We start from the raw sequence: 23,599 nt of genomic DNA, 5'->3' as shown, positions 1-23,599 counted from the left end.
CCGGTCTCCAGGTGTCATCCTACGGGGGAACCCTCCGCTATGAACTGCACTCAGAGAGCCAGCGGGGGGACGTGTTCATCCCCACTGACAGCAAGCCAGACGTGGTACTGCAGGTGACCGACGCGGTGGGCGCAGCTGGGTGGACAGGTGGGAGTGGCCGAACCAGGACGAGGAGCAACCCTGACCACACACATTGTTTGCCCCCCTCCCCCCCAGGGTAACCAGATGAGCATCATGTTCCTGGAGCCTGTGTACCCAGAGCCTGGGCATGTGCACCGCGGGCAGCTGCAGCTGGTGGAGGTGAGCAGAGCTGGCCGTGAGCCCGCACCCCTTTGGACCCCGCTGTGGTCCAGGAAAGGCCAGAATGGGGCCAGGACTGCTGGGCCCACACTCGCCACACCTCACTTCTCCGGTGGCCCTTGGGGCAGGGCTCCCACACTGCTGGCTTTCAATCCCTGCTCCCTGTGGCTCCTGCTGCGACTTGCCCGAGCATGTGCCTTTGCCCCGTTTCCCTTTGGATGGTTTGTGGTCTTGATCTTTTTATTTTTTTTTATTTTTCTATTTTTTATTTATTTATTTTTTTTTTGTATTTTTCTGAAGCTGGAAACGGGAGAGACAGTCAGACAGATGCCTGCATGTGCCCGACCGGGATCCACCCGGCATGCCCACCAGGGGCACGCTCTGCCCACCAGGGGGCGATGCTCTGCCCCTCCGGGGTGTCGCTCTGCTGCGACCAGAGCCACTCTAGCGCCTGGGGCAGAGGCCAAGGAGCCATTCCCAGCGCCCGGGCCATCTTTGCTCCAATGGAGCCTTGGCTGCGGGAGGGGAAGAGAGAGACAGAGAGGAAGGAGGGGGTGGGGGGTGGAGAAGCAAATGGGCGCTTCTCCTGTGTGCCCTGGCCGGGAATCGAACCCGGGTCCCCCGCACGCCAGGCCAACGCTCTACCGCTGAGCCAACCGGCCAGGGCGGTCTTGATCTTTTTAGAGGAGTTCTGTGTCATTCCTGACACACAGGCCACACCCCGCTTTGGAGAAGTGGCCGTCTCCTCCCAGTCTGTCGCTCACTGGTCCTTCTCTAAGGTGTCTTCTGATCGACAGGCGGTTCTTACGTTTTGTGTACCCCAATTTCCAAACCTTTCATTTGCAGTTAGTGTTTCCCTGTCTCCTCTAAAAGAAAGCATCTCTCCGCGATCAGGAAGCATTCCCATTTTCTTCTAAAAGCTTTTAAACTGTCTTTGCGTGTCTGAGATCTGAACGGACCCGGAGTTGGTGTTTGTGCACGGTGTGAGGAAGGGATCCAGGTGGTTCCAGCTCAGTATAATCCTCTCCTGCTCCGTGTGACCTGAGCGCCCGCCCCCACGGGAGGGTCTGTCCTGAGCCCCTGTCTGCCCCACTGAGGACCTGTGGTGGCCCCGCAGGGCAACTTCCGGCACACAGAGACCCACAGCGCCGTGTCCCGCGAGGAGCTCATGATGGTCCTGGCTGGCCTGCAGCAGCTGCAGATTCGTGCCCCCTTCTCCAAGATCTCCTCGGCCATCTCCCTGCGCAGGGTGGCACTGGAGGTGGCCAGCGAGATGGGCAGGGGGCCTCCGGCCAGCAATGTGGAGCTGTGCATGTGCCCTGCCAATTACCTCGGGGACTCATGCCAGGTGAGGTGGGAGAGGGAGAGGGGGCGGGCACGAGGCCACAAGGCTGCCGCCCAGCATCTGTCCACCCCACCCACACCCCTCCGTGGCCCCCAGCATCCACTCATCGCCCTTGGTGTCACCCCATTCTTCTCTCCTGCCCACTGGGTGTCACCCTCCCAGCAGCCTGACCTTCCCATGTCAGGCTGAGCCATCCACTTGCTTACCTGCCTTAATCCAGTCAACCCATGCCCCTGCCGGCCCTTGAGCCACTCACTGCCCCGTCCACCCGCTGGTCTGCCCGAGTCTGACCTACAAGCAGGCCCCTGGCCCTGCCTCCTTTCCTGACCGCTGATGCCCCTACCCCCAGGAATGTGCGCCTGGCTATTACCGGGACAGCAAAGGTCTCTTTTTGGGTCGCTGCCTCCCCTGCCAATGCCATGGTCACTCAGACGTCTGCATCCCTGGCATGGGCATCTGCATGGTGAGTGGGACCTGGTGGAGAGGGAGGGCAGCCACTGGGGACATGTGTTACTCAGTAGTGGTTACGGCACAGAGGTCTGGGACGGTGCCTTGGGCAGAGTCCCCCCCAGGGCTGGGGGTGGGAAGTGGGGCCCCCGCCGTCAGTGCTGACCTGACCCGTCCACCCCAGAGCTGCCAGCACAACACGGAGGGTGAGCACTGCGAGCGCTGCCAGGCCGGCTTCGTGCGCAATGGGTTGGAGGACCCTTCGGTCCCCTGCGTCAGCTGCCCCTGCCCGGTTTCGGTGCCTTCTAACAAGTAAGCAGGTGGAGTCAGCACTGACCTCTGGAGGCCGGGACAGCTGGCAGGGGGCGGGGACCCCGACCCCTGGGGTCTGTCCCAGTCTGGACACGGGGTGCTCAGGCAGAGTGGGCAGGGGCGTGACAACCACCTCCGTTTTTGCAGCTTCGCCATGGGCTGCGTCTTTTCGGGCGGCCTCACCCAGTGTCTCTGCAAACCCGGCTACGCGGGGGCCTCCTGTGAGCGGTGAGCGTGGGGGGAGCCGGCGTGAGTGCTGCGTGGGCAGGGCCAGCACGCATGCGCATGCCGGCTGTGGGGACCCGAGCGCAGCCACGTGGGCTACTGACCCCGCCTCGCCCTCGCCGCAGGTGCGCCCCCGGCTTCTTCGGGAACCCGCTGGTGCTGGGCAGCTCCTGCCAGCCCTGCAACTGCAGCGGCAACGGGGACCCCAACCTGCTCTTCAATGACTGCGACCCCCTGACGGGCGCCTGCCGCAGCTGCCTGCGCCACACCACCGGGCCCCACTGCGAGTCTTGCGCCCCCGGATTCTACGGCAACGCTCTCCTGCCCGGCAACTGCACCCGTAGGCCCCGGGGGAGGGGTGTTCCGGCGTGGGGGCGGGGGTGCTGGGTGCCCCCCGGGAGCAGGCTGTGTCTAATTCCAGGCCCAGAAGGAAGAGGGTGGACCCGGCCAGCCCCCACCCCCACTGTCAGACCAAGGGCAGCTTTGGGACTGTCCTCTATGAAGGCGACCCTGGTTTCTGGCAGCCTGGGCGGCGTGGGGGAGGGCAAGGTGGGGCAGTGAGTGGGCTGCTGTGTGGTCAGGGCAGGAGGTGCTGGCAGCCCAGAGCCGGGCAGAGGCTGAAGGGTTCCTTCGGGGGCAGGTAGGGATCCTGGGGGAACCGGAGCGCAGGAAGCAACTGTGGGGGCGGGGGCTGGGATTGGGGGAGGGCTGCTGTCACAGCCCCACCTTCTACAGGGTGCGACTGCTCCTCATGTGGGACAGAGTCCTGTGACCCCCACAGCGGGAGGTGCTTGTGCAAGGCTGGTGTGACTGGGCCTCGCTGTGACCGCTGTCAGGTAGGGCCGCCTGGAGGGGGCGGGCCTTGGTGGGTAGAGGAGGGGCCTCTGGGCTGGCAGGGCGGGGCCTCTGGGCTAGTGGGGCGGGCCTTGGTGGGTAGAGGAGGGGCCTCTGGGCTGGCAGGGCGGGGCCTCTGGGCTAGTGGGGCGGGGCCTCTGGGCTGGCAGGGCGGGGCCTCTGGGTTAGCAGGGCGGGGCCTTGGGTGCCACCAGGGAAACTTATGGTTGAAAGAGTGGAGGCAGCTGGGTCTCGAGAACTGGGCAGAGCTCTGACCACACCTATGCCCACAGGAAGGACACTTTGGCTTCGAGGGCTGCAGGGGTTGCCACCCATGTGCCTGTGGACCAGCCTCCAAGGGCTCTGACTGCCACCCCCAGAGTGGACAATGCCACTGCCAGCCTGGGACCGGGGGGCCTCAGTGCCGAGAGTGTGCCCCTGGCCACTGGGGGCTCCCTGAGCGCGGCTGCAGGCGTGAGTGCTGTGGGCGGGGCACTGTGGGGTGGCGCACCTCAAGGTAGCAAGTGTCTGGGGACCCTCTGCCGGCCACTCACCCCATCCTACCCTTCGCCCCTCAGGCTGCCAGTGCCAGGGGGGCCACTGTGACGTGCACACGGGCCGCTGCACGTGCCCCCCTGGGCTCAGTGGGGAGCGCTGTGACACCTGTAGCCACCAGCACCAGGTGCCGGTGCCTGGCGGGCCTGGGAACCACGGCGTCCACTGTGAAGGTGCGTCCCCACACTCACCCCTGCTCCTCTGACCACACCGCCTCACCCCGGCGCTGACCTCAACTCCCAGAGGAGTCCTGTGGCCCCAGCTCTCCCTCGCACTGTTCCCAGGGTCCCCACACCGGTCCGTAGATTGACCCTAACACCCTCCCCGTGCTGACCTCTGACCCTCACCCACCTAGTCACCTGAGCCCAGCTCAACATGCCCATGTTAGCTTCAGGACCCCACGGCCCCCTCCCTGCTCCCGCGGCAACCCCACGCCCTGCGCTGAGCACCTGCCCTGCCCGCAGTGTGCGACCACTGTGTGGTCCTGCTGCTGGACGACCTGGAGAGGGCCGGCGCCCTGCTGCCCGCCATCCGGGAGCAGCTCCACGGAATCAACACCAGCTCCGTGGCCTGGGCCCGGCTGCGCAGGCTGAACGCCTCCATCGCTGACCTGAAGGTACCGAGGGGCGGCCCCCCGGGCCTTCCCGCCCCAGGTGGCAAGCCCTCAGTGTCCCCTCCCCTCCCCCTCTCCCCAGAGCCAGCTCCGGAGCCCCACGGGCCCCAGCCACCAGACGGCACGGCAGCTGGAGACATTGGAGAGACAGAGCGAGAGCCTGAGGCAGGACACGCAGCAGCTGGACAGCCAGGCAGGACCCCGAGACCCCCTAGGGGGCCCTTTCCCATAGGTCCTCCTCCCTGGGCCCCAAACCGTCCAGTTTCACTCTGACCCTCTGCTCAGGCCCAAGGCTGCTTCCTAGGCCCCCTCCAGCCAGCAGAGGCTGTGAGCTGATGGGTACCATGTCCACAACAGGCTGCCGGGGCCCGAGGCCAGGCTGGACAGCTGCTGGACAGCACAGAGACCACACTGGGCTGGGCACAGACGCTGCTGGCAACCATCCAGGCTCTGAACCGAACCCTGAGCGGTAGAGGCTGGCCCAGACGGGTGGGGGGACAGGGTCTGGATGTTTCAGGGCAGAGTCAGAGGGAGACGGGGGTGGACCCTGGAGGACGGGTCAGGGCTCCCCTTGGGGACACTCTGCCTCACTGGACAAACTCGCTGACAAGCACCTTCTGTCTAAACTGAAGTGTGTCCAGAGGGGCTGGCCAGGAGAGGAGACCAACGCAGTGGTCTGAGCAGAGGGACCGGGGCCGTGGGGCGGGGGCTATGGAGGCGAGGTGGTGTGGGCAGGAGGACCAGGAGGGGCCGGAGCCGCCCAGGGTCTGCCGGAGAGGCTCGGGGGGGGGCTCCTCGGCCTGGAAGCCGGTGGGTCGAGGTCTGCCCCGGGCCTGACGGCGCCCCCTCAAATCCTCAGAGCTCATGACGGCCCACCTGTCGCCCGCCAACGCCTCGGTCCCCTCAGGAGAGCAGCTGCGGGGGATGCTGGCCAAGGCAGAGCGACTGCTCGGGGAGATGCGGGCCCGCCGCCTGGGGGCCCCGCGGGCCGTGGCGGAGGCCGAGCTGAGCGAGGCCCAGAGACGTGAGTGGCGTCAGCCCACGGGGCCGGGCGGGGGAAGCCCCAGGACTCGGCCCCAGGGCGGAGGTCAGCGTGGGGTGGCCGGGTGGCTACCGGGAGCCAGTGCCCAAGTGACCGTGCCTGTACTGCACTCTGCCAGTCCTGGCCCGTGTGCAGGAGCAGCTGACCAGCCGCTGGGAGGGGAACCAGGCGCTGGTTGCCCAGACCCGAGACCAGCTGGCCCAGCACGAAGCCGGCCTCATGGACCTGCGAGAAGCCCTGAACCGGGCGGTGGCCACCACCAGGGAGGCCGAGGAGCTCAACAGCCGCAACCTGGAGCGCTTGGAAGAGGCCCTGGTGTGGCCCCGCCCCTCCCATGTCCCCCCTCCCGTCCCCCCCACCCCTCCTCTCCAGTGCCCTCCCCGCCCCTCCTCCCTCCCCTCTCCTCCCCTCTCCCCTCCCCTCCCCCGCTCACCTTCCCTCCCCTGTAACCCCCCCCCACCCAGTCACCCCCCTTCATCTCACATGCCTCTTTGTTTTTATCCTCTCCTGCTCGCCTCTCATCCCCTCCAGCGTGGGAAGCAGGAGCTGTCCCGTGACAATGCCACTCTGAGGGACACTCTGCAAGCCGCCAGAGACGCCCTGGCCCGGGTGTCTGAGCTTCTGCAGGGCATGGACCGGGCCAAGGAGGTGAGCCCGCTGCCCCTCCCGGGCCTGCACCCCAGACGGGCTGGGACGCTCACTTGCACGCAGAGCGTGGCCCTTGGGGTCCCGGATCCAGAGCCGTGAGTAGGGGGTGGGGAGGAGGGTCCCACTGAGCCTCTCTACCCCCAGGAGTACGAGCACCTGGCCGCCAGCCTGGACGGGGCCTGGACACCCTTGCTGGAGAAGATACGTGCCTTCTCCCCAATCAACGGCAAGGTGGACCTGGTGGAGGCCGCGGAAGCCCACGCGGCCCAGCTGGACCAGCTGGCCCACAACCTCTCCAGGTACAGGGCCCAACAAGGGGCGCCCCCAGGATGCAGCCGGGGCCCTACCGGGGCAGTCGAGGCCTCAAGGGGACACAGTTGGTCCAGTGGGTCCCGGAGGGAGAAGCCATGGTCCTCCCTGGAGACGGAGCCCCACAGACAAGCTGGCCAGCTGCTGTGATGGTGGGAGGCCCGTGTCCACCTGGGCCCCCTACTAACACACACCCTCGGGCCCCCCGTGCCTCCCCCCCCCACACAGCATCATCCGTGACGTCAACCAGGACCGCTTCATCCAGCGGGCCATCGAGGCCGCCAACGCCTACAGCAGCATCCTGAGGGCCGTGCAGGCTGCGGAGCAGGCCGCGGGCCAGGCGCTGCAGGAGGCAGGCCGCACGTGGGCGGTGAGGCCCCGGCCCCCCCCCGCGGCCCCTGCGGAGCCCCCGGCCCCCCCCCCCGCGGCCCCTGCGGAGCCCCCGGCCCCCCCCCCCCCCGCGGCCCCTGCGGAGCCCCCGGCCCCCCCCCCGCGGCCCCTGCGGAGCCCTTGGCCCCCCCCCCCCCCCCCCCCCCCCCCCCCCCCCCCCCCGCTCCCGTCGGGCGGGTGTGACCTGTGTCCTGTTCCCGTGTCTGCAGATGGTGGTGCAGCAGGGCCTGGCGCCCCGAGCCCGGGCGCTACGGGCCAACAGCAGTGCCCTGGAGGAGGCTGTTCTTGGGGAGCAGCAGAGGCTGGGCCGCGGTGAGTGCCCGGGTCTCTCTGGGCGACCTTCAGCCTCTGGCACGGGTGGGGTTTGGGCATTGTCATGGTGCTGGCTGCCCTGTGGAAACCCTGCTCCCCACTGGCTGGGCGTGTCCGTCCGTCCGTCCCCATCCCCCCTGGGAGCCCTGCACAGGCCCCCTGCCCCCCGCTTGGCTTTGTGAGGGAGCCCTGGGACTGTGGGGCGCCCAGGTCAGAGGACACGGGACCAGCTGACGGTTCTTCCCGCTGTCCTAGTGGGAGGGCTGTGTGTGTGACCGGTTGTCGGATGAGGAAGGGTGGGTGGGGGGTGGGGAGGGTCCCTCTGTTGCTAGACTCGGAGTTTCTGTGGTTTCATCCATAAAATGGGGAGCATTAAGTTTTGCTGTGGGTCCGGGAGGTGGCCCCAAGACTCGGGGTGCTCCGGTGCCTCCTCCTGAGCCGAGGGCCCTGGTGTCTGTGTGACTCCATCTGTCTGTGTGCATGTCAGCCTTGGTCTGCCCTGGTCAGGAGAGCCCAAGTGGGCTGCACCTGTGCACAGGGGGCAGGGGCCCCTCGAGACTGAGGCTGCCTCCTCCACAGTGTGGGCCACCCTCCAGGGCACCGGGACCCAACTCCGTGATGCCCGGGCCAAGAAGGAGCAGCTGGTAGCCCGAGTCCAGGAGGTGCAGGCCATGCTGGCTATGGACACAGGTGGGCTGAGCCTCCTCCCTGCCCTTGTCCTCACCGCTTGTCCCAGATGTGAGTGGACACTGGCCCTGCAGGAGGTCACTCCAGCCAGTGCTGTCCAGGAGGGACATATCCATGCCTGTGCCATCCAAAATGGTGCCCAGGGCAGCTCCAGGGAAACTCGAAGTGGGCGGCCCTGGCCCTGGGGACCCGCCACCGGTCAGGAGACAAACACCAAACAGACCCACGCAGCATATGAGGATCAGAAGGGCCCAGAAGTGTTCTGGAGGGAAATAATGGAGGGGCCGGGGGGTGTGCAGCCGGGACACGGGCACTGGGAGAGGGCGCAGTCTGTAGGCAAGCAGAGAGGTGGATGTGAACACAAGGGGACCAGTGTGACAAGCCAAGGGGCGGCCTCGGGGTGGCAGAGGGAGCCCAGTCGGGCTTGGAGCCGAGGAGCAACACGTCTGACCCAGGTTTGGAGGACTCGCTGTGGCTGTGCCCTCCAGAGTAAAACATCACCGTGACCATGGCCCTGGGGGGTGCGGGGGCGCTGGCGGGGCCATGGGAGATATGGTGGTGGCCCGGGGGTGGCAGCGGCAGCTGAGCTGAGGCATCAGGGTGACCCTGCTCTGGCCCAAGAGGCTGGCGTGGCAGAAGCCATCTGACGGGGGATGGAGGGGGCTTGGTGGTGTCCCTGATGGGAGGCGAGGCCAGAACGGCTTTGACTTGACCCTGCTGAGCCTGCCCTCTGCCCGCCACAGACGAGACGAGCAAGAAGATCGCTCACGCCAAGGCCGTGGCCACCGAAGCACAGGACACGGCCGCCCGTGTGCAGTCCCGGCTTCGGGACATGCAGAGGAACCTGGAGCTGTGGCAGGGCCAGTACACGGCCCTGCAGAGCAAGGACCTGGGCCAGGTGGTGCTCGATGCGGGCCGCTCAGGTGGGCCCCCGGCCTGGGCAGCACCCCCGAGAGCGGGCGGGCCAGTGGTGGGGAGGCCGAGGTCCTCAGGGGACGCCCGTGCACCCTCCTCCTCCCCCCCCCTGCAGTGTCCACCCTGGAGAAGACCCTGCCTCAGCTGCTGGCAAAGCTGAACCTCTTGGAGAACCGTGGGGCGCACAACGCCAGCCTGGCCCTGTCCGCCAGCATCGGCCGCGTGCGGGAGCTCATTGCTCAGGCCCGGGGAGCCGCCAGCAAGGTGGGCGCGAGGCCCAAGGGGAAGGAGGAGCCTCCGGGAGGCCGGGTGCGGACGCTGATGGGCCGTGCACCCTCCCACACAGGTCAAGGTGTCCATGAAGTTCAACGGCCGCTCAGGGGTGCAACTGCGCGCCCCACGGGACCTCACGGACCTCGCTGCCTACACCGCCCTCAAGTTCTACCTCCAGAGCCCAGAGCCGAGGCCCAGCCGGGTCTCCGAGGATCAGTTTGTGTTGTACATGGGCAGTCGCCAGGTACTGGGCGGGCTGGGCCGGCTGGGTGGAGGCGGGTATCAGGTTGGCGTGGGGGCGCCATGTTGGGTCCCTGTCCTACTGAGTTCCCCACCCCGCCCCTACAGGCCACTGGCGACTACATGGGTGTGGCTCTACGTAACCAGACGGTGCACTGGGTGTACCGCCTCGGAAGTGCAGGCCCCACCACCCTCAGCATCGATGAAAACATTGGGGAGCAATTTGCAGCCATCAGCATTGACAGGTGGGAGACCAGCCCCTCACCCGGTGCTTACCCACCCACTCCCATCTCCCCCCTGGGCAGGGTTGAATGTCCACTCCCAACACCTTGGCTCCGCCCTCAGGACCCTGCAGTTTGGCCACATGTCCGTCACAGTGGAGAAGCAGATGATGCATGAGACCAAGGGCGACACCGTGGCCCCCGGGGCGGAGGGGTTGCTCAATCTGCAGCCCCAGGACTTTGTCTTCTATGTGGGAGGCTACCCCAGAAACTTCACGGTGAGCCTGTCCAGGTCTGGGCGCGCAGCCGTTCCCCCTGCGCTTTGTTTGGTCCCAGCGACTCCTGCGGGGTGCCTGGCTTCGGTCTGTCTCCCACCCCTGTACTCTGAGGTCTGGCTCTTGGGTTTTTCCCCGGGTGGGGAGGCGCTGTAACTCTGTGCTGTGCCCACAGCCTCCAGAACCCCTCCGCTTCCCCCGCTACCGGGGCTGCATTGAGATGGACACGCTCAATGAGCAGGTGATCAGTCTCTACAACTTCGAGAGGACCTTCCAGCTCAACACAGCGGACGACAAGCCTTGTGCGCGGTATGTGCAGCCTGGGGCCCGCCCCTCCCTCACCCCGACTTGGCCCACCCACCCTCCACTTGACCCTGCGACCTCTGACCTGCAGCTCCAAATCCACTGGAGACCCGTGGCTCACGGACGGCTCCTACCTGGAAGGCTCCGGCTTTGCCCGCATCAGGGTGGAAAGTCAGATCAGCAATACCAAGCGCTTCGAACAGGAGCTGCGGCTGGTGTCCTCCAATGGGATCCTCTTCTTCCTGCAGCACGAGGCAGGCCTGCTGGCCCCGCCCCCACCTGGCCCCTCCCACAGTCCCGCCCTGGCCCCGCCCCAAGCTGGCTCCTCCCAAAGTCCCACCCCCTGAGCTGGTCCCACCTATAGGGCAGGCCCTACGCTCCCGGGCTCCACTTCCACACTGTAAGCCCCGCCCTCTATGGCCCCGCCCACAGCGCTGGCCCCGCCTTTACAACCCCACCCATGGTATAAGCCCCGCCTCCTAGGCTCCGCCCATCGTGCTGACCGCGCCCACGCCCGCAGGGCCAGTTCCTGTGCCTGGCGGTGTTGGGTGGTCGTCTCCTGCTCCTCTACGACTTTGGCGAGGGCCTGAAGGAAGCAGTCCCGCTGCAGCCCCCGCCGCCCCTGACCGCGGCCAGCAAGGCTGTAAGGATGGAGAGGAAGGGTTGAGACGGACGAGGCTGGCCAGCAGGAACACCACAGACCCTAAAGCCCCTCCCCCCCACCCATGTCTTGGCGTCCAGATCCAGGTGTTCCTGCTGGGGGGCAACCGCAAGCGCGTGCTGGTGCGCGTGGAGAGGGCCACCGTGTTCAGCGTGGAGCAGGAGAACGTACTGGACCAGGCCGAAGCCTACTACCTGGGGGGTGCGCCACCGGACCAGCTACCCCCGAGGTGAGCACCTGCGGGGCAGGCATGAGGGGTGGGGCCCAGACTGTCTCAGCCACGCCCTCCCTCCCTCCCCAATGCGGGTGTCCCAATACTGCTTGTGCCGCAGCCTGCGGCAGCTTTTTCCCTCCGGAGGCTCAGTGCGCGGTTGCGTCAAGGGCATCAAAGCTCTGGGCAAGTATGTGGATCTCAAGCGGCTGAACACCACGGGCATCAGCGCCGGCTGCACCGCAGACCTGCTGGTGAGCACACCCCTACCACACACACACACACACACACACACACTCCTGCACGCCCCAGCCAGCAGCCCCCTCTCCAGCCAGCCTGCTGGAGTCCTCGCTGTGACCTCCTCAGGTGGGACGGGCCTTGACTTTCCACGGCCATGGCTTCCTGCCCGTGGCGCTCCCGGACGTGGCGCCCCTCACCAGCAGCGTGTACTCCGGCTTCGGCTTCCGCAGCACCCAGGACAGCGGTCTGCTCTACCACAGAGCGTCCCAGGTGAGCCCCACCCAACCTCGTCTGACCTGCTGGCTTGCTCCCCACGTCTGACAGTCTGTCCCGCCCTGGATCTGACCTCCCTCCAGCCCTCCCCGGAGTCTGATCTCCTGCAGCAGCGGTGTGAAGGCCTGTGGGGTTGGAGGGAGTTCAAGTCCGAGCCCCTGGCTTGGCCTGCTGACCTGACCACTGTCCCCAGGATGGGCCATGCGAAGTGTCCCTGCAGCAGGGCCATGTGACGCTCCGGTTTGTGAAGACCGAGGTGAAAACGCCAGAACGCTTTGCTGATGGTGTCCCTCATTACGTCACTTTCTACAGCAATGCCACTGGGTGAGCCTGGAACAGGGTGGGCTGTAGCTGAGTGGGGGTCCCGTGGGGGACTTTGAGGGCAACCTGGTGCATGTGAGGGGGGGGCAGGGTGAAGAGACACTGTTCTCTCTACAGGGTCTGGCTCTATGTGGACGATCAGCTACAGCAGACAAAGTCCCACCGGCGGCCGCCCAGGCCCCAGCCCCAGCCCGGGGAGCCCCCCCAGCTCTTCCTGGGAGGCTTCCCTGAGCCCAGCAGCTTCCGGAACTTCACTGGCTGTATGAGCAACGTCTTTGTGCAGCGGTGAGCTGAGCAGGGTCGGGGGGTGGCTGCTGACCCCACCGCCCGGGGGCCTCCGGCTGCTGACCCCACCGCCCGGGGGCCTCCGGCTGCTGGCCCCACTGCCCGGGGGCCTTCGGCTGCTGGCCCCACCGCCCGGGGGCCTCCGGCTGCTGACCCCACCGCCCGGGGGCCTCCGGCTGCTGGCCCCACCGCCCGGGGGCCTCCGGCTGCTGGCCCCACCGCCCGGGGGCCTCCGGCTGCTGACCCCACCGCCCGGGGGCCTCCGGCTGCTGACCGTCCTCCCCTGCCCTGCACAGGCTGGTGGGGCCCCAGCGTGTGTTTGACCTGCAGCGGAGTGAAGGCGGCGTCAACGTGAGCTCAGGCTGTGCCTGGGCCCCAGACACCCAGACACCAGCGGAGACCCCTGCGCCTCTAGGACTACAGGCCAGAGTGGCTCAGAGGGTGGGCACTGGGGGTATTGTGGGGCGGGCGGAGCTGGGGCGGGCGGAGCTGGGGCGGGCGGAGCTGGGGTGGGCAGAAGATGGCCTCCAAGCACCCTTACGTCCCATCTAAACCCACAGACCTCCCGGTACAGCCGGCAGCCCAGCGAGGACCCTTCCTGCACACTGCCCAGGCCCCTCAAGGTCGACCAAGATGCCTACCAGTTTGGGGGTCCCCTGTCCAGTTACCTGGAGTTTACAGGCATCCCAGCATCCCCTAGACACTGGTAAGGCCTGACCAGGCGGGATGGGCGCAGAGGGGCCATCCCCAGCTAATGTCCACCCTGCTTCTAGGTCCCACCTGTCGATGCTGGTCAGCCCTCGCACCCGGAGGGGACTGCTGCTCCTGGCTGTGCCCCGGACGGCAGGCAGCCCCTCCCTGGCTGTCTTCCTGAGCCACAGATACATCGTGGCGCAGACACACGGCCCCGGGCCTGAGCTCCGCGTTCAGAGCCGCCAGCGTCTGCGGGCTAACCAGTGGCACGAGGTGAGGGACTGAGGAGAGAAGGGACGGACGGAGACGGGGCCCTGGGAGCCCCCACCCTGATGTCCCTCTTGCTGCCCCAGGTGCTCGTGCGATGGGAGAAGGCTCGGATCCAGCTGACGATGGACCGAGTCTCGGTGTGGAGCCTGGAGGAGCCGGACCAGCAGCACCAGGGGGTGGAGGGCCCCCAGCCCCACACTCTCTTTGTGGGTGGTCTTCCTGCTGACGGCCCCAAGCTCCCGGTGAGAACCGCTTCGCCCCAGCCTCCCCTACCTGGTCCCCAGCCCAGCTCACCATCCCCCGGGACCTGACCCCACGTCCCCTTCTCTGTGTCCCCACAGTCCTTCGTCAGCAGCTCCTGGTTCGGCGGTTGTGTGAAGAGGTTGAGGCTGGACGGGTCGCCCCTGACAAAACCCAGCCGCACAGTGGGGGTCACACCGTGCTTGTCAGGGCCCCTGGAGAAGGGCCTGTTCTTTGCTGGCAGCAGGGGAGCGGTCACTCTAGGTCTGTCTGCTGTGCCCCACTCCCCACACCTGCCCTGGGCTTGTGGGGTGGGAGCCATGCCCAGGGAGGAAGGGCCTGGGGCCTGGGCGGGGCCCTTCGCCCCTCACAGTGCCTCCCCGCAGACACCGTGGGGACCGCCTTGCCCAGCGTGAGCCTCACCCTGGAGGTGCGGCCCCGGAGGGCCACAGGACTCATCTTCCACCTGGGGCGGCCTCAACCCCAGGCACCCCCCTACCTACAGCTGCAGCTGCTGGAGAAGCAGGTTAGTTGGGTGGGCGCTGTGACCCAAGGGCTGAGTTGGGGTTGGCAGAGCCATCCTGACGCCTGCCCCCCACCCCAGGTCCTGCTGTGGGCAGACGATGGTGCCGGCAAGTTCTTCACGCTGGTGACGCTCTCGCGGGCGCTGTGTGATGGGCAGTGGCACCAACTCGAAGGTGAGCTGGGCCCCCTCCCCCATGACCAGACACGCCCACCAGGCCCCACCCGTTTCTGCAAAGCAGAGACCAGGAAGGCCTTGGGAGGACAGTGACAGAGACCAGTGTGGCAGAGCCCCCAGCCCTGCGGCTGGTGAGAGGGCCCCCCCAAGCCCAGCCACAAGGAGCCTGTGCCCTACAGTGACCAAACGTGGGAACACCCTCTGGCTGAAGGTGGACCACCAGAGCAACCAGACCCTGGGTCCCGTGCTGGAGGCCTCAGACAGCACCCCGATGCCTCTGCACCTGGGAGGCCTGCCCGGTGAGTGTGACCTCGACCCGGGAGTGGGAGGGTCTCCCTGCTCTTGTCCCACCCTCCCGTGGTGGGACGCCAGTTGGAAGGCAGTCGGTGCTCCAACCCGTCTCCCTTCGTCTTCCCTGGCACCCCAGAACCCCAGGACGCCCAGGCCGGGCCCCCAGGCTACCATGGCTGCATGAGGTATCTCAATGTGAACCGGTCCTTTGTCACCTTGCCTCACTCTGCGGGTGTCCAGGGGGCAGTGGGGAGCAGCTGTCCAGCCACATAGCACAGCCACCCTCTGGGACCCTAGTCCTGCAGGACGGCCACACCGAGTCCGTGGGCACGCGGCCTGGGCGGGCAGGGTGTTGCCACCTCTCAGGAGCGCCGGCACCAAACAGCATCCTGATGCCCCCTTGGCCAGTCTGAGATGGGTGTGTGTGGCCTTATCTAGACTCTACCTGCCGTGGGCAACCTCACTCCTGGAAATGTTTAAGTTATGTCTGACTTTTTAAATGAAAGGGTAAAATAAAATGGGGTTTTTATACCTTTTATCTTTTATAATTGTGATTTTTCCTTCCACCAGTTTTTCATAGTTTAATAGTTTGAGTATAAATCACTGGTCCCTTCTCTTAAAACAAAAATTAAGAAGGAGCTTATCTGACTGTTGACTTTAAGTTCAAAGAGGAAAACCATGTGACTGTGACGGGCACATCTCCCCAATCAGAGCGCCCAGCACTGCCCGAGGTCCAGCCCACAGGGGACAGCCCACAGGGGACAGGCCCTCACAGCACCTCCTGGGACAGAGCGCCCAGCCCACAGGGGACAGGCCCTCACAGCACCTCCCGGGTCACAGCGCCCAGCCCACAGGGGACAGGCCCTCACAGCACCTCCCGGGTCACAGCGCCCAGCCCACAGGGGACAGGCCCTCACAGCACCTCCTGGGACAGAGCGCCCAGCCCACAGGGGACAGGCCCTCACAGCACCTCCCGGGTCACAGCGCCCAGCCCACAGGGGACAGGCCCTCACAGCACCTCCCGGGTCACAGCGCCCAGCCCACAGGGGACAGCCCACAGGGGACAGGCCCTCACAGCACCTCCTGGGACAGAGCGCCCAGCCCACAGGGGACAGGCCCTCACAGCACCTCCTGGGACAGAGCGCCCAGCCCACAGGGGACAGGCCCTCACAGCACCTCCCGGGACAGAGCGCCCAGCCCACAGGGGACAGCCCCTCACAGCACCTCCTGGGACAGAGCGCCCAGCCCACAGGGGACAGGCCCTCACAGCACCTCCCGGGTCACAGCGCCCAGCCCACAGGGGACAGGCCCTCACAGCACCTCCTGGGACAGAGCGCCCAGCCCACAGGGGACAGGCCCTCACAGCACCTCCCGGGTCACAGCGCCCAGCCCACAGGGGACAGGCCCTCACAGCACCTCCTGGGACAGAGCGCCCAGCCCACAGGGGACAGGCCCTCACAGCACCTCCTGGGACAGAGCGCCCAGCCCACAGGGGACAGGCCCTCACAGCACCTCCTGGGACAGAGCGCCCAGCCCACAGGGGACAGGCCATCACAGCACCTCCTGGGTCAGAAAAATGAGAGTTGACAGATAAAAGAAAAGAATTTTATTTATTAGCAAGTTGGAACAGAGGTAGAGGGCGTGCGACGGACCACAATGCACTGCTCGTGCGCACAGCCGAGAACCCCGCCCCGTCGAGACAGCAAATAACTTAATCTAAGCTCATGTCCTCCTCTTCGTCCTTCTTGTCCTTCCCATCACCCTCCTTCTGCTCCGGCCTGGCGCTGTTCTGCATTGCTTTGGCAAATGCTTCCACATCTGCAACAACGCATGGACAGCCGTGAGGCCGCTGTCCTGAGCCCCGGCCTGCCAGGGCGGACACGAGGCTGTGGGGAGGCCTCCCTTTGACTGCAGGAGGGAAGCAGGTCCCGCCATGGCTGCGGGTGGAGGAGCAGGTACTCACCACCCTTGTTTGCAGCCTCCACAGCCTCCGCGGGGAGCCCAAACTGGCACATGAGGGGACCCAGCTGTCCCGAGGCCAAGGCCGCACTGAACATGCCCAAAGCCTGCAAGGAAGGAAAAGCCAGGCGCCTCTGAGCAAGGGTGGGGGTGGGGGCCCCGGGGCACGGCCCAGAGCCACTCCCGGCAGCGTCACCACGGGCTGGGCGCGTGGCGTTACCTGCTGGAACTGGGGGGAGGTCAGCGTGTTCTGGATCTCGTCTGCGGTCTGTGGGAGAGACTCCCCGGAGGGCAGGTAGGGCAGCAGGCGCTCCTGGACGTCCGCGTTGGCCAGGATGGGGGCCATGATCTCGGGCGTCAGGACACTGGCCAGGTCAACTAGGGTGCAAGCACATGCATCCGGGGCATCAGGCCGGCCCTGACACCCACTGGAGGGGGACACAGCCGTGACATGCTAGCCATGGCGTGGAGACGAGGGCAGAGCGACACACGTGCAGGGCGGCAGCGTGGCCATGCCTGGGGCCAGTGCGAGCGGGCAGGGGCAGCAGGCACCTTCACCCCCGGAGCCGAGCCCACGTTACCTTGCTGGCCGCCTCCCGGCCCGGCCGGCACGTTCATAGTGGCTAGGATGCTCTGGAGGTCGCTCAGCTGGATGGGCTGGGCTGGGCTGGCTGCCGTGCTGGCTCCATTACCTGAACTGGGCGCCGGGCTCGGGCTGGTGGCCGCGGCAGCTGCCGGAGCAGAAGGGGCAGGGGTGGCGCGGGCGGAAGAGGTGGTGGAGGACGGCGTGACCGCGGCCGACTGGCTCCGGGAGCTGGAGGAGCAGAGAAGCTGGAGCCACGGGCGCCCACACCACCCCTGTCCATGAAAGGACGCTCCCCAGACGCTCCCCAAACCCTCGTTTGATCTGGATCTCCGAAGTCCAGTCCCCTCGAGGATGGGAACTCCCGGTGACACCAAGGAGTGCAGTGTGGGCGGGGGCAAGGCTCACCTGGATGAAGAGCTGCTGGCCGGAGGCCCTCCACTCCCCAGTAAGCTGGCCAGGCCTGGCCCAGTCAGGGCCCCCAGCCCACCTACGAGAGAGCAAGGGGCACGCTCAGATTCTGCACCCCCTGGAGGGCCCCCTGCCCCACCAAAGGAGCAGAGAGGCCCGGCACTCCAGCGGAAGGCCAAGGGGAGGCGAGCTGGGCAGTGGTGCCCAGACCCAGGGCTCTGGAAGCCAGCTCTGTGAAGCCCGATGGCCTCCGTCCCGCCTGTTACTCAGGATCAGGGCAGCAGCAGTACAAACCCAGGAGAAAGAAGCAAGTGCTGCCTGGCTGTCCAAGAGACACCCCCAACCCCCAGGTGGTGGCTGGGCGGCAGGCACGGAGCACACGTCCTCAGCAGCCCAGCTCCGGGTCACAGTGGGGCCTGCCTGGGGCCCTGGAGGGCCTCAAACACCCAGCTCACTCAAAGCAGAAGGCATGTGCCCCCCCTCAGGGACAGTGGCGGGCGGTGGGGTGGGGGACACACTCACAGAGACCTCAGAGCCAGCTAGGAGCTTAAGGGGACAGACTAGAACACAGAAGGGCCCCAGCGGGAGGCGGGGACTTAGGAGGAAAGCCCCAGGGTGCAGGCGCACGTTACCCAGTCCTCCGAGGCCGGCGGGCCCGATGAGCTGCATGAGCTGGCTGTGGCTCATGTTCCCCAGCAGGCTCTGCAGGCCCCCCTCACCTGCAAGACAGGGGTGCTCAGGCTGGGGCCTGCGGCTGGCGGCCCGCCCCCCAGGAGGAGCTGCACTGCCCGGGGGCCCACCCTGAGTGCCGCCTGACCCAGCCAGCCAGGCGGGGGGGCCCTGGGCCGTCCCTCCACGTGGGGAAGGGGGTGGGGGGCTGACTCAGGAATGGCGAGGGGGCCTCTAAGTCGGACTCCGTGTCTCCACCTGGACAGCGGGCCTGCGCCTACCGCCCAGTGCAGACAGCTCGTGGCCTCCACTCCCGCTGGTCCCCAGCGCCCCGGGCATCGGAGGGTTGTTCAGGTACTCGTTCACTTTCCGGCAGTGCTCCTCGTCCTGGTCTGTCTTGGGCTCCTGTTGGAGGTGAGGACCACAGCCGCAGCTGAGCGGCCTGCCCACCACCGCCCTGGCTTACAGCGGAGGGACCTGAGGCTCTGACAGGTCAAGTCCCCTGCCCACGATCACACAGCAGCACGGAGGGAACGCAGCAGTCCCATAGACGGACAAAAGCACTCAGAGCACTCCCCACACCGGGACGAGGCCCCCCTGCAGGACCCCACACGTCGCCCGGCCCTCAAACCCACAAACCCTCCCTCCATCTCTATCACAGCCCCGCCCAGTGTGCCCTCCATCTCTATCACAGCCCCGCCCAGTGTGCCCTCCATCTCTATCACAGCCCCGCCCAGTGTGCCCTCCATCTCTATCACAGCACCGCCCAGTGTGCCCTCCATCTCTATCACAGCCCCGCCCAGTGTGCCCTCCATCTCTATCACAGCACCGCCCAGTGTGCCCTCCATCTCTATCACAGCACCGCCCAGTGTGCCCTCCATCTCTATCACAGCACCGCCCGGAGGTCCTCCTGGCCCGGGCCGTGCAGGTGTGCCCTCCATCTCTATCACAGCACCGCCCGGAGGTCCTCCTGGCCCGGGCCATGCAGGTGTGCCCTCCATCTCTATCACAGCACCGCCCAGTGTGCCCTCCATCTCTATCACAGCACCGCCCGGAGGTCCTCCTGGCCCGGGCCATGCAGGTGTGCCCTCCATCTCTATCACAGCACCGCCCAGTGTGCCCTCCATCTCTATCACAGCACCGCCCAGTGTGCCCTCCATCTCTATCACAGCACCGCCCAGTGTGCCCTCCATCTCTATCACAGCACCGCCCGGAGGTCCGCCTGCCCCGGGCCGCCCGGGTGTGTTGGCAGTCATCAGGCAGTGTCACCCTGTCAGTGCCTAGCCGCCCCAAGACTCATCTGTCCAACAGTCACCGAGCATGTGCTGGGACAGATACAAAGGGAGGGGAACCATCAAATGAGCAAAACTGGGAAGAAGAGCAAGGCCAGTGGGTGGTGAACATCTGACAAGACTTCTTGGCAAAACTGGAGGAACAAGCTCGACCCCAACGGCGAACCTCAGCCCCCCGCTGAGCCTGCAGGGAAGCCCCGCTGGGCAGAGGCGAACAGTTGGGCCCCAAGAGGAAACCCTTTCCTGCCAGCTGCAGAAAGTGCTGGGGGCCGGCGGCAGGGTCTGCCCCGGGAGAGGACAGGGCGACACCTGTCACAACTGCACACGCACGCACACACACACACACACACGCACGCACACACACACACACGTGCACGCATGCTCACGCACACACACGCACACAATGCACGCGCAAGCCACGCCCACAGACACACAGACCACCCTCACACGCTAGTGCCTGACACAAGGGCACTCTTCACCACACTGTAGCCAGGATCTGACACAGCCAGTGGCCAGCTGCCGGCAGAAAGCACAGCCCAGGCTGGTTTGACAGAAAGGCACCCACAGCTGTGGGCATGAGGGAGCCTGGTGCACTGACCCCACTGGGGGAAGGCAGGGCTCCGAAAAACTTGGCAAGGACACTGCATTTCTGCAAACCGTACAGCAGAGACTACACGCGGTCAACCCTGCTTCTGCCCGGGGGTGGGGTCCTCGTGACCCTCGTGGGGGCACTGGGAGACCAGCAACCAGAACCACGTTCCCTCCGAAACACTGAGACGGGGCCTAGCCTGGAAACCACCATCTGTCTGCCAAGGAATTCTACACCTGGGAGGCACGCAGGGCCCAGCCACAAGTGCCCGACTCTGAAAGCAGCCCCTCCACACCCCGCACCCAAGGGCACGTGGCATCCTGAGGCTCCACAGGCGCACGTTAGGCCAGCACCAGCTGGCTGCGACAGCCAGTTCCACCACACGGTGAGGTGTCTAACCTCGTTTCAGGACAAAATGTACACAAAGCCTCCCCGCACCTGCATCCAGAAGAAGAGCCGCTTGGACCCGGCCTTGAACTTGAGCACATAGACCCTGCCGCTGGGGCACTGCGGCACGCGCTTGAACTCACAGTCGTCAGGGAAGATGATCAAATCCTGCAGAGCCACGGGGGGGGGGGGGGCCGTCAGCACCACGGGATCCCATCACGGTGTCCCAGAACCATCCAGGAAGACACACCGGACCCCAGGTCTCAGTGTGGGGCGGGGAGCAGAGGGCCCAGGTCTCTGCAAGGTGGATGAGACAGGTCAGGGGCACCCCGCCAGGGAGGTGTGGGCCAGGGGCAGAGGACATGGGCTTCCCACTCCTGAAGGACGTTTTAATAGAAACACTTTGGGAACTCTGACCTACTCCTGAACTGACCAAGAACACTGGGTAGGACTGGTGGAAAAAGCTGTCTGGTGGGCTGGGACAGATCTGGACTTTTACCCGGCTACTCAGACTCTGAGCACCTCATCCTCAGAGTGCAAAGCATACAGTCAGGAGAGAAACCTAGACAACTGGGGGGACTGCGAAGACCCATGGGCCTAGGGCAGCAGACTGGCAACCCTACAGCACCAGCCCACACCCTCCAAGGCCACTGGGGCTGGACCACCGCGCTGTCCCCCAGAGGGCAAGCCCAGCAGCAGCTCCGGTGCGGCCTCGGGAGGAGGAGCCGCGGACACTCACGTCTTCCACATTCCCCGACGTCCTGTCCTTCCAGCAGAAGTGAATGAGGGAGTCATCCGTCTGCTGGATGTACACGAGCCCTTTCCTTTTATCTGGGGTGACGGTCGTCCCTTTTAACGACATCTTTCCTGCCCGGAACTCCACCAGATACTTGTTGGAGGACCCACGGGAGCCTGGCACCAGGCTTGGAAACAGAGCGCCTGAAGTCGTCATCCTGAAAGCGAGGCGGGCGGGCAGACCGGTCAACTCCCGGCTCCGGTCCAGGGAAAGCGCCCCGCTCGCTGACCCCCCGGGGGCCGGGCGTCCGGAGAGCCCGAAAGCCGCCCGACACCTGCTCGGAACCGGGGGGCGGGGGTGGTCGGGGCCTGCGGGGCCGGAGCAGCGGGGCCGGCGCGCGGCTTCTCACGTTTCCCGGGGAGCGGGATCGCGCGCGCACCCACGGGGGCCCCGCACCCACGCGGGCCCGCTCCCTGCGCTTGCTGTAAACTTGGTTCTCAGTCTGCGGCCCCCCGGGGGCCTCACGCTCGGCTGAGCGGAAACAGCGCCGTCCTCGGACGGGACGCAGGACTGTGGGCTCAGGCGCGATCTCCGCCAGACACGGGCCCGGGCGGCAGGTGTGCCGCCCCAAACACAAACCGGCCCGGCGGGCGGCCCACCCCCGTCCGCGCACCTGACGGCCCCACGCCCTCGGCTCCGCGCGGGGCGGCCCGGAGTCCGAGGGCCCCCGAGAGGCCTCTCCCCGGCCCCGCGCACGGTCCCCCGGCCCCCCGGGAGCGCCGGCCCCGCTCTCGGACCCCGGGTCCCAGGCCCCCCGGTGCCTTCCGCCCGCGGGCCCCTCTGTCCCGAACTCCAGCCCCGCTGAGCTCCGCGGACCCGGCGCCCGGCCTGAGGGGCCCCCCACGGTGCAGGGCCCGCCCCCGCTGCCCCCGTGCCCGTCCCCGCCCCCGGCCGCCCCACTCACCTGGTCCGTGCGGGGAGACTCAGCCGAGAGGCGCAGTCCGGGTTCGCTCTTCCTCCTCGGCGCCTGCCGGACCCCGCCGGAAGCCCCCGCTCGCCCCGCCCCACCCGCCGCTCTCGCCGCCGATTGGACCCCATCAGACGCGAGGTTGACCCTGACCCGCGCGCGATTGGCGAGAAAGGCTGTCCATCGTCCACCCCGGCCCGCCCCCACGCCGGGAGCTCTTTTCCGGCGGAAGCGCGGGCCGACGGCCCTCGGGCCAGAGCGTCCCCTATTGTTGCTGTGTCATAGGGGTGCGGCGGCGGCCCCTGGCGGCGACGGCCGGAAGGGCGGGGCGGGGCGCCAGGTCCCGGGACGTAGGGGAGAGAGTCACGGGGACAAGGGACTGAGGACGCGGAGGAAGGCGTCGCGTCCTCCCGGCGATGTCGGAGCGCAGCCCGGACTCGGCGCGTGGCCCGCGGTGCCCCAGCCGCACCGGTCACCGTCGGGCCCCCCGCGTCCCCCGTCCGCGGCCGCAGCTCCCAGGGCTCCCGTGTGGGGGCCAGACCAGCCAGGGGCCGCTGTCCTCCCTGAAGTCCCCCGCTGCCCCTGTCGTTAAGGTGACCGATCGTCCTCCTTTAGGGAGTATAGTCCTTCTTTTTCAAGTTCCGTCCTCCCTCGAAAAGTGTCCTCCTTTTTGTTATTGGAAGACTCATCTGTAAATATCCGTTGCGTGTGATGTGACATGTTTGTATCTAAAGGAGTACTTTTTTCTTAGTTATTACTAAAAATTAATAGGCATGTAAGCATAATGACAATATAAAGTGTTACAAATGTTTTTATTATGCATTGATCATATTACAGTGCATTCTTGTTGCAATGAATCAAATGTTTCTTTTATTGACGGTATTGTTTTCTTCCATTTATTTTTGTCCTCCTTTTCATTGTGAGAAAGTTGGTCACCTTACTGTGGTCTCCAGCCGCGCCCCTGCTGGCTCCACCTGCTGCTCCGTGACTTACTGTCTGTGCATCCGCAGAAGGTGCTTTTGGCCTTTTTATAAAAGGCAGGAAAGTGGAAAGTGTTTCCATTCACTCTTATCTTTTATTTTTTTTTTAATTTTTTTATTTGTTCATTTTAGAAAGGAGAGAGAGGGAGAGAGAGAGAAGAGAGAGAGAGACAGAGAGAGAGAAGGGGGGAGGAGCAGGAAGCATCAACTCCCATACGTGCTTTGACCAGGCAAGTCCAGGGTTTCGAACTGGCGACCTCAGCATTTCCAGGTCGATGCTTTATCCACTGCGCCACCACAGGTCAGGCGTTTTCACTCTTATCTTTAAGATGCCGGTTCACTGGGCTCCTTGTAGCACCGTGACCTACGAGGTACGGCACCCTCCTCCATTCCACTGTCTCGGGATCTCGGGTCACATTCTTGTTTTCAAAAACATAGCTGTTTTCCATTTAAAATGTCATTTATATTTGTAAGTAATGGATTTGTTCTTTTTAAGTAGTTTGTATATTTTATTTTTTCATTTAAATTTCTCATGTGGCCCTGGCTGGTTGGCTCAGTGGTAGAGCATCGGCCTGGCGTGCAGGTGTCCCGGGTT

General features: G+C 65.7%; 2 protein-coding genes across 4 annotated transcripts in view; one reads left to right on the top strand and one right to left on the bottom strand.

The window, feature by feature from the left end:
• The window catches only part of LAMA5 (laminin subunit alpha 5), a 49,047-nt gene extending 34,103 nt beyond the window's left edge, over positions 1-14,944 (top strand). For both annotated transcript variants that reach the window (XM_066384332.1, XM_066384334.1), the window contains exons 39-80: positions 12-113; positions 217-300; positions 1,418-1,648; positions 1,995-2,108; positions 2,277-2,404; positions 2,552-2,632; positions 2,755-2,969; positions 3,365-3,465; positions 3,757-3,937; positions 4,042-4,191; positions 4,483-4,634; positions 4,714-4,824; positions 4,989-5,100; positions 5,491-5,655; positions 5,792-5,988; positions 6,205-6,321; positions 6,466-6,620; positions 6,859-7,000; positions 7,230-7,332; positions 7,912-8,022; positions 8,763-8,942; positions 9,050-9,198; positions 9,281-9,451; positions 9,556-9,692; positions 9,793-9,946; positions 10,119-10,252; positions 10,338-10,500; positions 10,767-10,889; positions 10,988-11,136; positions 11,240-11,372; positions 11,485-11,628; positions 11,825-11,955; positions 12,070-12,237; positions 12,534-12,678; positions 12,798-12,943; positions 13,011-13,203; positions 13,284-13,442; positions 13,542-13,704; positions 13,827-13,966; positions 14,045-14,138; positions 14,320-14,439; positions 14,568-14,944. In XM_066384332.1, the coding sequence (XP_066240429.1) occupies positions 12-113; positions 217-300; positions 1,418-1,648; positions 1,995-2,108; positions 2,277-2,404; positions 2,552-2,632; positions 2,755-2,969; positions 3,365-3,465; positions 3,757-3,937; positions 4,042-4,191; positions 4,483-4,634; positions 4,714-4,824; positions 4,989-5,100; positions 5,491-5,655; positions 5,792-5,988; positions 6,205-6,321; positions 6,466-6,620; positions 6,859-7,000; positions 7,230-7,332; positions 7,912-8,022; positions 8,763-8,942; positions 9,050-9,198; positions 9,281-9,451; positions 9,556-9,692; positions 9,793-9,946; positions 10,119-10,252; positions 10,338-10,500; positions 10,767-10,889; positions 10,988-11,136; positions 11,240-11,372; positions 11,485-11,628; positions 11,825-11,955; positions 12,070-12,237; positions 12,534-12,678; positions 12,798-12,943; positions 13,011-13,203; positions 13,284-13,442; positions 13,542-13,704; positions 13,827-13,966; positions 14,045-14,138; positions 14,320-14,439; positions 14,568-14,704 (5,985 nt within the window). In that variant the 3' untranslated portion in view covers positions 14,705-14,944. The remainder of the gene's footprint in view (positions 1-11; positions 114-216; positions 301-1,417; positions 1,649-1,994; positions 2,109-2,276; positions 2,405-2,551; positions 2,633-2,754; positions 2,970-3,364; positions 3,466-3,756; positions 3,938-4,041; positions 4,192-4,482; positions 4,635-4,713; positions 4,825-4,988; positions 5,101-5,490; positions 5,656-5,791; positions 5,989-6,204; positions 6,322-6,465; positions 6,621-6,858; positions 7,001-7,229; positions 7,333-7,911; positions 8,023-8,762; positions 8,943-9,049; positions 9,199-9,280; positions 9,452-9,555; positions 9,693-9,792; positions 9,947-10,118; positions 10,253-10,337; positions 10,501-10,766; positions 10,890-10,987; positions 11,137-11,239; positions 11,373-11,484; positions 11,629-11,824; positions 11,956-12,069; positions 12,238-12,533; positions 12,679-12,797; positions 12,944-13,010; positions 13,204-13,283; positions 13,443-13,541; positions 13,705-13,826; positions 13,967-14,044; positions 14,139-14,319; positions 14,440-14,567) is intronic.
• A 1,070-nt stretch (positions 14,945-16,014) lies between these two features.
• On the bottom strand, positions 16,015-22,100 carry ADRM1 (ADRM1 26S proteasome ubiquitin receptor). Of its 2 annotated transcripts, none has more exons than XM_066384330.1 (10): positions 22,022-22,100; positions 21,061-21,274; positions 20,373-20,489; positions 18,335-18,458; positions 18,017-18,103; positions 17,382-17,463; positions 16,972-17,204; positions 16,611-16,768; positions 16,395-16,497; positions 16,015-16,249 (listed from the first exon to the last, which is right to left on the bottom strand). In XM_066384330.1, exons 2-10 carry the CDS (start codon positions 21,271-21,273, stop codon positions 16,143-16,145), a joined length of 1,224 nt encoding a protein of 407 aa, XP_066240427.1. In that variant the 5' UTR covers position 21,274; positions 22,022-22,100; the 3' UTR covers positions 16,015-16,142. The 2 variants fall into 2 exon arrangements, with proteins under 2 accessions (XP_066240427.1, XP_066240428.1); XM_066384331.1 differs by having other exon boundaries at positions 17,083-17,204.
• Positions 22,101-23,599: the final 1,499 nt, after the last annotated feature.

Source organism: Saccopteryx leptura, chromosome 5 (genome assembly GCF_036850995.1).
Source record: "Saccopteryx leptura isolate mSacLep1 chromosome 5, mSacLep1_pri_phased_curated, whole genome shotgun sequence".
In the NCBI taxonomy this organism is placed as follows: Eukaryota; Metazoa; Chordata; class Mammalia; order Chiroptera; family Emballonuridae; genus Saccopteryx; species Saccopteryx leptura.
The sequence above is the reverse complement of the archived record's forward strand: the minus strand, read 5'-3'. Positions and strand labels throughout refer to the sequence as shown.

What these genes read in the sequence shown, in the direction of transcription:
- ADRM1 (XM_066384330.1), bottom strand. Translation starts at nt 21,273, where the DNA reads ATGACGACTTCAGGCGCTCTGTTTCCAAGCCTGGTGCCAGGCTCCCGT. An exon ending in CGCCGGCCTCGGAGGACTGG is followed by an intron (nt 17,464 to 18,016) that starts GTAACGTGCGCC and finishes GCTCTCTCGTAG; the next exon opens with GTGGGCTGGGGGCCCTGACT. An exon ending in CCTCCCCCCAGTTCCAGCAG is followed by an intron (nt 16,498 to 16,610) that starts GTAACGCCACGC and finishes CCTTCCTTGCAG; the next exon opens with GCTTTGGGCATGTTCAGTGC.